The sequence below is a fragment of the Falco biarmicus genome, chromosome 13 (assembly GCF_023638135.1).
Source record: "Falco biarmicus isolate bFalBia1 chromosome 13, bFalBia1.pri, whole genome shotgun sequence".
In the NCBI taxonomy this organism is placed as follows: domain Eukaryota; kingdom Metazoa; phylum Chordata; class Aves; order Falconiformes; family Falconidae; genus Falco; species Falco biarmicus.
In genome coordinates this window covers 2,634,527-2,647,800 of record NC_079300.1, presented here as the reverse complement: position 1 = coordinate 2,647,800, position 13,274 = coordinate 2,634,527, and the positions used below count along the sequence as shown (strand labels likewise).

Here is a 13,274-nt window from a genome sequence, read left to right as displayed (position 1 = left end):
GGACATACACTTCAGTTTTAACACCCTGGCTTAATTTTACCCAGTTTGGGACTTTATTTTTACATATGAGCAGATCCCATTTTTGCGAGACCATTGGGATGAGGAGTTTGACACCGGTCTAATAGGTTGCTGAAACCTGGACCAAAAAACGGCCCCGAGAGTGGCTTACACACACGTACACCCATCCCTCGGCTCCCTGCTGAGCCCAAACCCCACCGGCACTCTCAGCCCACTTTGGCATCTCCTCCTTTGCGAGTTGTCATTTCCAGCACGATTTTGAAGGGATCACTCTGCTGCCCACGTTTCAGATCGATCACCACCACAGCAGCGTTGCTGTTCAATGGAAAATGCCCCATCAGTCACTGCTGGCTCCATCGGGTTGCCTCCCAGGTTTCCCATAGAAAGAAGGAAACAGAGGCGCTGGTAGCTCAGGATGTTTCAGGGAGAGGAAAACGAAGAAGGTAGACTATTTAAATATTACCCTAAAATTTAGGTGCCGAGCCAAGTACTAACTTAGAAAACCTGAATGCTACGCTCTCTAAGCTCCTGGTAGAATAGGAAGTTATAGCCTCAAGGATCTTTCATGGATTTAAAATAAAATAGGAAAAAAAGGCACAAACCCACCAAAAAAGGCAATCATTACCGTAGCACCCAACAGACAGCCACCCTCACCCTGTAGCTGAAACAGTCCTGACGACAGCACTTGCCCTGCCCAGCAATTTTCATCCAAGGCAAGAGAACAAAAATAGACAAACTGACTGGAATTGTCACATTGCTCTCTCCCAAGCAAAACTGGGGAGACAACAGAACAAGGCGGGGAGACCACAGAAGTCACGGGTGCCTGGAAGCCTTCCCCAGCCCCAGCGAGGGCTCCAGCAGGTGCCCACCGACTCTGGAGGGACGAGCCGCAAGGAACACCCATCGCTCACCCAGCCAGGAGTTCCTGTCCATCACACCAAGAGATGAAAAACCACACCAGGCTAGCATCTGAAGTAACACAGAAGATGACTATTTTTAACTACTTTTTTGGATCACATTTGAAAAACTACCCACAGAACTTACAGAGCAACAATGCCACTCAGTCTGCCAAACCCGTAAGGCTTTCATATTTGAAAGACAGCCTCGCCATACAAAGCACCTTCTACCTCTTCTCGGTGGTACGAAAACAGGTAGGACATGCCAGACTGGCCCGATGTTGATATATGTCTCATAGAAAGTGAGAAGATAACTCAGCTGCTGTGTTATTTATGACAATTTTCATAGCAAGCCTGAAATCATAAGACCAAAAAAAAAAAAAAAGTACACACTTTAATGTGACGCTAAGCTCTTTCTTAGCATTATTTTAAATATACAGAAGGGAATTCTAAATGCTCTCAGCATTTGCCTCAGCCTGTTCCTGGTAAGGTTAACAGACAAATCAGCGTTACTGCTAATGAGAACATTACTTTCAATGAGAAGAGGGAAAACCCTTTGGGTTTCTGTTGCTTGTTTGAGTTTTGAGGATTATTTTTTTCCCTTTTCACACAGTGAAGAGACTGTGATATTCCACATACCTTGTGCATCGCGTGCACGTACATGGAATCCAGGTGAGCACTGTATGGCCCGGGCAGCAACAACATGCGTTTCCCACGTGAAGCAAACCCTGCACCAGCTCTGGCAAGGGCAGCGTCCAAGTTCAGCACAGACACAGATACCGCAGGGCTCGCGACATTAAATGCTTTGAGCATTTCAGTTTATGCAGCGAGACGCAGCAGGAGTGGCCTCGTTCAGAATGACACGAGAACGGCAGGGAAGATGCTTCCTAAGGTAGGAAACAGTATTGCTCTGCCACTTTTATTTCCATATAAATCAAAAGTTGACCACCTAGGAACACTGCTGGTACCCAATTACCTTTGTGCAATGAGCTTTTGCTCAAGGAAAATAAATTCCTTAAGATTAGGCCTAAAATCCAGTAACCTTTTACCAGAATCAAGACTATTTGCCACGGTGCAGAAACACAGAATCACCAAAAATTACTCTCACTCTACAACCATGTATTTCTATAGCAGATGCACAAGTTGCAAGGATAGTCTTAAACAAAAACTTGCTTCAAGAACTGCTCATTTATTCAGTTATGAGCACGTAAAACGCTTTAAATTCTTTAAAACCAGGTTAATTGAAGCTGTTTAAAATATTAACAGGAAACTCATCGGAAGTGCCTGTGTGTTTCTGAACACACCTGCTTTACAGTGAGGTTTTTAAAATAAACTTGGACAAATATTGTTCAATTGTTTTTTACATAAATGTAAATAATGCTATGAAACAGGGACAAAATGGTAGTAGTTGAGGGATCCTGAACTATACACAGCGCGTAAATAATTCTCTGCTTGACTATCAGGATGTATGTCTGCAGCATTCAGGAATAAAACGAGCAAACACTTTCACAGCTTGCAAAGAGCTTCACTGAGCTCCATAGCATTACTTTTATTAATGATACAGAAAAACAGATGAGCAGCAAGGGTGGAAGATTTGCAGATGGCACTAGTATTCAGCCAAACCTAGCAAACACCACAAAGAACCCAGGAGTTTGGTGAATTGAGGGCGGATCAAACTTACTATTAACCAGTGAAATGCAGTGGACACTGGAGGATAGAATTAGATTTACATGCAAACCAAACGGCAATGCTCCTGCAGCTGGGCTGCTAGAACCAGGTTCCATGGCTGAGAAGCAACAGCCGGCAGAGAAGTCAGCAGACTGGCCAGGCTGTGGAGAAAGCTTCTCACCCCCAGGGAAGACACCAGAGCTTCTCCCATTGGAAAGGGGATGGAGAGAAGCACTCCTTGTAAGCTCTCCTACATGTTACAGGGACCGTACATTAACAGTTTTCCAAACTGGATATTGGCATTCATTAGAAAATAAGCAGCAAATTCAAATACAAGCAGAAGAAAAGCTCTCACACAGCGTGCCCCGAGTTTAGGTGCCCCACGTCAGGAGAAGGTACAGCTCAGCAGCGCACCGAGGGTGAGGCACGTCTAGGCATATAAGGAGAAAGGATAACATGATGCATAGGTTACCCCAGAAGGATGTAAGCCCACCTAAGTCTCCGGACGGCGAGGTGGGTGATTCCACCTAGGAGGATGTCAGCCACCACGGCTCGGCACTCAGGTTACTGCTGCGGCGGGGGCACTTCTGCGCGACGGCCAGCACAGCGCCCCAAGCCTGTGGCTTCAGTAAAAGATAGATACTTCTTTTTAAATAACAAAAGGAAAATAAGAACAGAAAGATTTCTAATTTTTTTTCCTCCTTGAGACTGCACATTGTCAGTATAACGTGCATACTGGCTGGTAAATCTAGATGGTCAGACAATATAGCAACAGTTACAAATAAGCCGAGTGCCCATGACATTTTATACAAAGGACAAGGGACACTGTCCGCAGTCACGGCATCAAAGACTTGGAACGGGAAAGAGATAAAAAGTGAGAAGAAAGATAAAAACGGAGAAAAACTAACATCAAAGCTTTCCATTTTGCTTTCTATTTCTTCTTTCCTTTAGTAATTTCCAAGTAATTTACGAGATGGGAGGAAATCTCTCACAACAGGATTCACAACACATTCTATTTTTTTTTTTAAATAATGTTTTCACATGGCAGTTTATACCATTTACGATTAACTTATGAAATCTGATAGTGTTAGTAATTTGCAAGATACTTGAAAGACAGTGTATTATCATTCAAAATGCATAAACCAAAACACCAAATGCCATGAAATTCAATTAAAAAAAGAGTTACTCTAAACAACTGTAAATATTGGTGCTTTATTTGCCTTTGGGGTTTTGAGCCTTTGGGCTTTGCACTTGTAAGCTATCCTCTACAAACACAGAAGGCTAGAAATACACTTTTTTCCATTAAAAATGTGAAGCTAGAATATTTCTGTGAAACACGGACCAGGAAAACAAACAGCAAGCTCCTCTTAATACTGATGCATCAACAATATCTCATCCACCCCTGCCAGCAGATCTGATGCAAAAAGCTCTGCAAATCTCCAAAGTATGATTTTTAGCCAATCTTCCCTCTTCAGGTTTTGCTCTTTCAGTACTTTTTTTTGATGGTATAAAGCTACAGTAAAGCCTGCCTTTGGGATTCAGGCTAGAGACTCAGAGACAACCTACTGGCTTGAGAAATAAGAGCTGGGCTCACGTCTTTGACCACAACATTTCCAAATTCATCCACTTGCATCAATTAAAGCTTTATTTTTATTGCTAAAGGATGTTCTAACAGGAAGTGTCACAGGAAAGAAAAGGGATAAATAAAGAATTTTGCATCTGGCTTTAAAATATCCTGAAGGTACTCAGAAACAAGACCAAACCTTTGCTGGGTTGTACCACTGCTGTGAACATCCAGGCTTATGCAAGAATTTATCCCCAGTGAGATATGAACTGCTGAGGACATACAAAAGGGGAATGATCCATTCACTCATCCTCTTACAGAAAAGAAAGAAAAAAAAAAAAAGTAGTAACAAAGCAGCCAAAACCCACAAAACCTGCTCGTAACAAAGCAACCAAAACCCACAAAACCTGCTCTGCCTGTCACACTCTCCAACAGGTACCTACAGACCAGGCAAAGATGTGTCCTAAAGATTTTAATTCCACTGCTTCCCACGAAGCTGATAAATCGAAGGGAGGATGCTTTGGCCAGCAGCTCACAGGTGCTAACCCTTCTGCAGCCCAAATGAAATCAAGAGCGGAGAGGAGCTCACCCTCCCAGGGATTGCCTTTGGTAACCCTTTGAGCACTAACTGCGTGCTAGCCGCTGTGCAAACCTTCTTAGTGAAATACCAAACGCACAAGGACTAGGTTTTTAAGGAAAGGTCATTCCTGTACAGCTGTTATTCAGCTACACTTAATTGTGCTTTGGGAAGTAGGTTAACTAAATTGCATCACTCAAAAAGCCTTAGAAATTACTTTGCTTTCAGAGCTGTGTGCTCTGTGTTCCTAGAGAGCCCAGGTATGTAATTTTTCAGCGGAGAAATGCCATTTGGTAATTAGCTTAAGTGATGCAATTTTCTTTCAGGGATAACAACGTTGACTTGCGGCATCTGATGTCTGGCGACCTTTGCAGCTGCAGCTTCATCCTGGAGAAGGATGTGAAAAGGAAAACAGAAGTTCTACAGCTGGTAGCATAGGCATGTCCACTGTGACCCACTGCTGTTGGCAGCAGGTACCAACAGATCAGTGATGGGAACAGCCCACCAAGAACATCCTTCATTATCCTTCAGTGTTTTACAGGTTGTGATGCCCTGTTAACCTCCACATCGCTCAAGCTTGTATCCAAGATATATTTTTTCCTTCTGCTTTCACAGAAGTAATTTATTTCCTGGTTTAATTATGAAAGCCTGCAGTACCTTGCACTACGCAAGATGGGCAGTGGGCAGAGCTGGCCACATCACATCATACCAGTGGAGACAGGGCAGCTGGGGACCTAGCAAAGGCCATTGGCCATCAGCCCTCGAGCTTCTCCTGCATCACCACTGTCTGACTGGTACTCCAGCATCAACAGAGGTAGCCGCTTATCGAAAACTGGTCTACCAAGAGGAAGAAAACAGAATGTTAAGGGTCTAAAAGGAAATTCAAGAGCTGCTGTGTTTGCTTTGCACTCCTGAATAACCTGTTTCCAAAGGGATGTGGATTCAGCTCGTTAGGGCATTGGTTGAGGTGTGGCCCTTATTCCTGCCGCTTCCTGGCGAGGGATGCCCTGGCAGGCAGCTAGCATAATCGCCAGACATTTCTGCCAAAACATTTCCAAACCTAATGTTTCTGGGATTATGCCCAGGATGGCAAAACAAAGATCAAGCTCAGCCACCTCCAATGCTGCAGAAACTGACGCGAGGGGATCTGCCAAGAGGCAATCTGAGGCAGGGCTGCAGGAGATGTTAACATGCCCTAATTTGTTTCACGCTTATCAAGAGTAAGCAAGATGCTCTAAATTAACACACCAGAGTTAGGACTCACTAATGTGGATGAACGTATGGTAGAAATTGTGGAAGGAGGGGAAAAGTCACTCCAAAAGGTTTTTCCTCATTTCTGAGCAGAGTGAGCGGAGTTGCAAGGTGTAGCAAACTGTTTTGTTGTTGTTCTTTTATTTTTTAAATGTATTCTAGTCTTGTATAAAGATGTTTCTGCTCCTTAAACAAAGCTAGTACAGAAAAGGGTACCAAGCAGTCTGTTACATTTTCTTCTTAAAAAAAAAAGAAAGGTATCTTTTCGTTTCTTGCAAATTGATTTACCTTTCCCTTAGAAGCATCTCAAAACAGTCCTGTTGGACCAGGAACAACTTATATTTTCTATAAGCCAAAGCTTCTGTCCCGAGCACTGAGCAGCTGCAACCAGACATGCCTCTGGACAGGAGACACGCCACCACTTCTGAGCAAGTGCACATTGATTGCGAGCCCCTGGAAATAGATATTTGCTGCTGTACAATTTATCCAGCAGGAAAGCTGGAGCTTTGAAGGGCAGAGACTAATATTCTATGGAGGGCATCCCTCCAAAGGCTATCCAAAGATTATTAAAAATTAATATCAAGCTTTACAGTGCCATACAATATCACATCCTGCTCAAACATTACTGTGGAGTGGCTTGCAAAGAGTATTTGTTTATCTGCAATTAAATTGGCTGCAGGTAGCCCCTGCAACTCTTCCACAAGGCACGGTGCTGCCCAGCATATCTTCAGGACAGCAAACAAAAAACATTTCACCCTGAAACTGCAGGAAGAACAAAATCACCCGTTTCAGCTTCCCAGTTTGTTTGGCTTTTTCCCCGATGTGGCAGAGGGCAGCTCTGTCCAACACCTTCCCCGACACTGGCTGGTGCTGCTAGAGATGGTAGCCAAGCTCCCAGACTTGGGAGCCACCTCCAGCACCAAGCGAGCAGCGGGCAACAGCACGAGGCGTGAGGTAGGAGATACTGCTCGCACTCTGTGTACGCAAAGCAAGATGACCGGGGCTTTGAGCAGAACGTGGCCCCAGAGGACACCACGATGCTGCCACCGCCCGAGGCCCTTGGCAGGAGGGTTGCATGGGAGCTGCCACCATTCACCACCGTGAACTTTCTAGCGCCAGCCCTGCCCACGTGAAAAGATTCATCAGGATTGTAGACGATGGTTCACACCTGCACCCTATCCCAGCCATCTGTAACACCATGTTCTGTACCAACGTCGGAAAATCTCTGACCTCACCCATGGTTCACACACAGCGGTACCGCGGGTCTGGCACTGTAACAGCGCCAAACAGGTATCGGGATGGCTCCAGGTACCAAAACGCCACATAGCTTCAGGACACAAAGTTGGGAGCTTTCTGCCCCTTCCCTCGCTGAACAGCTGGTCCCTTCCAGACCTGATCACAGCCCCTCCCTGGTGGAGGAGGACCTGTGGTGGGTCCTTCCTTGGTCCCACCTGCGCCCAGGAGGCCCTGGCAGCACCCGCTTGTGCTGCAGCAGGTGGAGAGCAGGGCCTGGAGCAGCACTCCCCACACAGCACAGCTCACAGAATGGCTCCGTGTGTTTGCCACAGTTAACAACAAAGGGCATTTTTAAAATTTATCTTTTTTTTTTTCCTCAGTTCACCATCAGGGGAAACTTCTTGCTCTCAAATCTGGAGTTCAGCAAATACCTATTCCCCAGGAGATACTACCTTTTGCTCCTCAGGGAGACAAACATACCACACGAGTGTTACAAAGTACTGTCCATTCCCTCACATAAAAATTTGATCAAACACAGTCATTAATTTTGGAAGCAGCAACGCACCCGAGGCCAGGCGTGTCCTACCAACACCTGACCAAAGGGAACGCAGCAGGGACAGGGCCCGCGGAGGCAACGCGGCTGTAGGTGACGGTCACACAACCCGGTTCGAGGAGGCACAGCAGCTTTGCACAGACAACGTGGTTGTAACCTACTTGCTCAGCAAAGCAGGTTCTGCACAACCGTATCTCACCAGACTTTCCCATTCCCACCTCCCCACAGCCTGGGGAGCAAGGCTGCTTTCCAGGGAGCACACCAGAGCCCCTGGGACCCGCGCAGGCAGGGAGAGCCTGAGAACAGCAGCCAGCTCTCCCCAGAGCCCACAGGTTATTTCTATACGTCAAGTTACACATTTCCCCTCCACAACATGCTTTAATATTCCTTCTTTTAAGATGCAAATGCGAAAGATAAATAACCACAGGAGATCCCTCTCCTGCAAGCTGGTGTAACACTCACATCCCCAGCCCTTCCAAGATGAACAACGCTCTCTTACCTGCTTTTTCCCCACCACCACTCAAGCGCAACGGTGGAAGAGAAGGTAGAGGACGGCTCAGGCATCTGGCAATGGAACAGCAAACCAGCCCTGCTCCAGGAGGCACGGGCTCTCACCCCAAGGGGCAGGCAGGGAAGGGAGCAGTGCTGACTCCCACCCCGTAGATCTGCTGGCACCTGGGTAATTGGCTTCCTACACCCTCAGCCAGTCAGGCTGGGGCTAATTACAGGTATTTCAGGTGCAGCAAATAAGAGTAATTAAAACAGAAAGCCCTACAGCAGAAGCCTCTCGGTTTTATCTTGCTGCACCAAGGTAGTGCTCAGCGCACTAGATGTTTCATAAAACCTCAGAATCGCTGCAAAAACTAAACCTCCCAGAGGGAAACATGCTCGGAGACCACCAACAAATTTCATTTCTTCTTGCTCCTGTGCTCTTCATCTGGGTGGGAAGGGGGGCTTTGGGCAGTGAAAATTCAGCAAAATCCCTTGCTGGCAGAAGCAGTGGATTTGTGCCCACTGATGCTACCCGGTGTTTTTACAAGTCCTTTCGGGTAATTCCATAACGAGACCAGCACACGTGCTGCCACCCCTCAGCAAGGCCGAGGGCTCGGGAGCGCTTCCCTGCAAACGCCTTCACATGTCAGTAGCTGAGCTGGTTCCAGGTACATCAGTTAGGATCGGGCATGGTGGGCTGATTACACCAATCTCCACGTCCAGCTGGCTCGCGCAGAGCGTCAGGTACAATATTCTCAGTCCTGTGCAAGGATTTATTGGAAAAGTTTACCATGTTCTCCTGGTTTTGTTGTTCTAATTTCTTGCAGAAAGGTTGAATGGCATTGCTGATGCTGAAATGCACCTCAGCTGTGCTTTTCATTTAGTAGTCCTGTTGAACACCTACATTTTATAGGTGTTTTAAGCACTTATAATTTAATAGTCCTATTTAAACACCTCATTGAATTCTGAAAACAACTTTGAGTTTTACTACAAATTTCTTTTGCACAGAATGGTAATAGGGAGTTTAAAAAAATGAATCCACTTGCCTGATCCAATATGTGCCATATTCATTTGGGCACAGAGCTTGTCACAGCTCTTTTTCAGTGCTTAAGTAGTAAAATTTCATTTGGATCCCTGCAGAGGTTATTTTGCATACTATAAAAAAGACCCTACAACAGGAAAATTTTCCAATATTCAGCATAACTACGTGTCCTGGTTTTAGCTGGGACAGCGTTAATTTTCTGCCCAGCAGCCGGTACGGGCTGTGGTTTGGGTGCAGGGTGAGAATCCTGTTGATGACACACCGATGGGTTAGCTGGGGCTGAGCCGGGCTCACTCGAAGCCAAGGGCTTCCCAGTTTCCCCAGCACGAGGAGCTGGGAGGGGACACAGCCGGGACAGCTGACCCCAGCTAGCCCAGGGGCTGTTCCATACCATAGGGCGTCACGCTCGGTATATAAGCGGGGGGAGGTGGCCGGGAGGGGCCAATCGCTGCTGGGGGCTGGCTGGGCATCGCTCAGCGGGGGGAGCAGCTGGTGGTGCATCGCTGGTCGGTCTTGGGTTTTATTCCTCTCTCTCTTGTTGTTGTCTCCCTTATCATAATAATATTTTTTTATTTATTTATTTCAATTATTAACCCGTTCTTGTCTTAACCCACGTGTTCTACCTCCTTTCCAAATCTCCCCCCCATGCCACCCAGGGGACTGGGGGGAGTGAGTGAGCAGCTGCACGGTACTTAGTTGCTGGCTGGGGTTAAACTGCACCACTGTGCCTTTATCACCTTATTCCTTGCATCTCTTCCTACCACAAGAAATAATTCCCTGCAGTTCCCTTCCTTGAAAACTACAGTTTCAGACAGGTGAGTGGTTTATGTCCCCAGTCCTTTCCTATTTAGCCAAATTATATGTATTTCACTTTTAGCATCTTCCCAGGAACCAGTTCGCCTGAGCCATCATGGCTGGCAGAGGACTGACCACAGCTGAAGTGCATCATTACAGTGGATGCTCGAGGTCAAATGCCATCTCCAAAGGCAGCTGCCTCCACTTCAAAGCCTCTTGCTTCAAGGTGTTTTTACATCCATCATGCAGACTGCCGGGGAAATGCACCCAGACGTATGGGCTGGGAGCTTCTTCCCACTTTGTCTCCCAGCAGCTCAGTCTGGGTCTGGTCCAGTTTAATGGCCTATCTCAGTGTCTACATACATGCCACGTTAGCCCGACTACCAACACCCGTTCATCGTCATGCACAGTTTTCCTGAGGACAATTTTAGGCAGTGTCTATCTTCACCTATTTGACGTACTTTAAATGAATTATTGCCTACCTTCGATTGACTCTCCCGTTCTTGCAGAGACGTTGAAGAACAGACCTATTTTCCCAAGCACTATTTTTCCCCAAAACCACATTATATACTCTCTGATAGATCCAGCCTTGCTAAATGAAAATGTCTCCACATGTAGCTTCTGCCAAATCCAGGGAGAGCAAAGCTTCATCTGTCTCATGACCAAACTTCAATTAAACCCCTCACGACAACATTATTTCACGATAAATTTTCACGTTACCTCTGGTGTTGCTGCAGGTGATTTTACACACTGTATTTACCCATCCAACCTGTTGTAGAAGAGTGTATTTGAAGTCAGGTAACGGCCCCTGATGCTCAGTGGGCAGCACAGGGACCTGGGACAACACCTGTCTGCCTGAACTACTGCCTTTCTAATGCTACAATGCAGGCTTTTCAGATGGAAACACCATTAAATACTGGTTTCACTGTGAAGCTGCAAGTCTGTGTAACAGTTACAGGTATTCTGAAACCATAAGACTTCACCTTCAGAGAGCACACTACAAACAACACGTCATTTATTACTGTCTTTTCTTTGCCATCCAGGGAAATTGCTGTAAGTACAAACATTTTCCTTGCATTTGATCTCGTTTCTGTATTTCAGGTCTATACAAGCTTTTAAATACAAAACAGATGATCTAGCTCTTGAGCATATAAATAGTCTCCTTGGTTTTATTGAGATGACACGAGTCCACAAACTGCAAGAGAAAGAACCTGCAGGACCCTTAAGTAACATAAAATCAGAGTTTTAAGAGGCCAGAGATTTAAAGCAAGCGAAGGTCTCATATAGTATCTGTACTTTGAAATGCAGAGTGCAAACAGGTGAGAAAAGTATTTGAGACAATGCACGAGGCTTTACAGTGCTGCATTGTGAACATTAAGTGAATCCCAGCATCTTACCACTAAGGCAAATTCTTTATGTATTTCTTTTATTTCTAAAACTACCCATAGACCTTACCTAGCCTATTGCAGAGCTGAAAAGCATGAAACAGGCAATATAGGGAATCAAAATATATTCAGCTCTAGGTAAATTAGATATTCCTAATGCATTCTTTTTTCCTGTTCAATTTAGCAAATTAGTTTACATTGTCTGACAAGTTGTCCTAGAAAACATAAAAGCGCAGATTAATTTTAGCTTTGTAGAAATGATAATTCAATATTTGCTTATTTACATCCACCCACACTAGAGCTAAGAGCCACATCTTCTATGCCATGTCAGATATATCGATACCCACATGTTAAACCTCCTCCTCCTTTCCCACTGAATTAAGAGAAGCAGCGGATGCCACGCGGTGAGGAATTGCCTGTGCAGGATGTATCCTCACCGGCTGCGTCAGAACCTGTGCCATGAAATGCCTGAGCTACCACTCACAATTAGCTCGAACTCCCATGTGCTGTCTCAGAAGCATGCTAGCTTGCTCCGTCTCTTCAGAGCTAAGAGCACCTAGTTTTATTTTTTCACTCTGTGGTGTTCACATCTAGTCATTTCAATACATCACCTTCTGATGGATAGCTTTGTAATGATGCATACAACGGTTAAGCGCTCTGGTTGTAAGCAGGAGAAAATGAAAAAGCCTCGTGGGCTATTTCTGCACTGTACTGAGATGATGTACAGTTTAGCATCAGGTGTAAAGATAACACACTGCGTAAGCCAGTCTTGAGGGAAGTACTGCTAAAAGAAGGCAGAATTTCCTCTGAAAAGAGCTTTGATGCTGAATACATACAACTAGCCCCTCCAAACTAAACCTTTGCCTAGCACTACTACTGTTTTAGGAATGAAAAAAAAAAAAAAAAAAAAAAATCAATCTCAGATTAATTACTTCAGTCTTTTGACCATGGCCGGAGCCAGGATTGGTCTCCGCAGCATTTCCTGGATGACTTCATAAGAATCAAGCATGCTGCCTGCGCTGCACCGGAGGGAAGCTGTGAGATTTTACATGTTGACAAACAGCTGAACTCTTGGCTACAGGAGCCCTACATTGATCTGCTTACTATTCAAGGGCTTGCATTTAGAGGAGCTGAAATGCCTGTTAAATACCACAGCTGAAAAGCCCTGTAGGGTTACCCCATGAACCGTAGCCACGTTTTTTTCCAATAATTGCAGAGCAAAAAGAAAAGGGCAGTTAAACCTAGAGAAATCCTGCCACAGCAGCATGACCACTGCTCAGCAGAGCCCTCCGAATCCTCAGGCATCTTTTTCAAACGCTGTTTTAAATTGTTAGCACATGAAGACGATTCTCTCCTTCCTGAGCCTACAACATAACACAGCCTTAAATTTAGGTTTCCCTGATAAACTTACTGCAGCTCTGTGCTCATTACAGATTAGCAGATGCAATTCCTATTTGTTCAAGCCTCCTTATCAAAAGGAAAAAGTGCTGCTTGATTTAAGATTCCTTGAGGAAATCTGCCTGTACATCTCTGGCTGGCGAGTAAAACAAACAGCATCCATGTCCCAGTAGGCATCCACCACCCCCCGACATCTCCTCATTTAATTAGTTCTAAGAAAGCTGGTCTATCCAAAAGCTGACAAAGCTGCACAAGAGGAATGCTTAAGTATTTATTTAGAAAATTAAATACATTACCAGCCGCATTGTGAAGTTTCTGAGTCACCTGCAGGGAAACACGGCAGAAATCCGGCGTTCACACACTACTCCTGACTGTACCGGCGCCCAGGCTGGCTCTCAC

The 13,274-nt window shown here is 45.4% G+C and overlaps 1 protein-coding gene across 1 annotated transcript in view; it reads right to left on the bottom strand.

Annotated features, from left to right (window-relative positions):
• IQCJ (IQ motif containing J) overlaps positions 1 to 13,274 on the bottom strand; it is a 53,977-nt gene extending 40,703 nt beyond the window's left edge. Inside the window, 1 exon segment of the mRNA XM_056358740.1 lies at positions 13,172 to 13,274. Coding sequence (XP_056214715.1) covers positions 13,172 to 13,180 — 9 coding nt within the window. The 5' untranslated portion in view covers positions 13,181 to 13,274.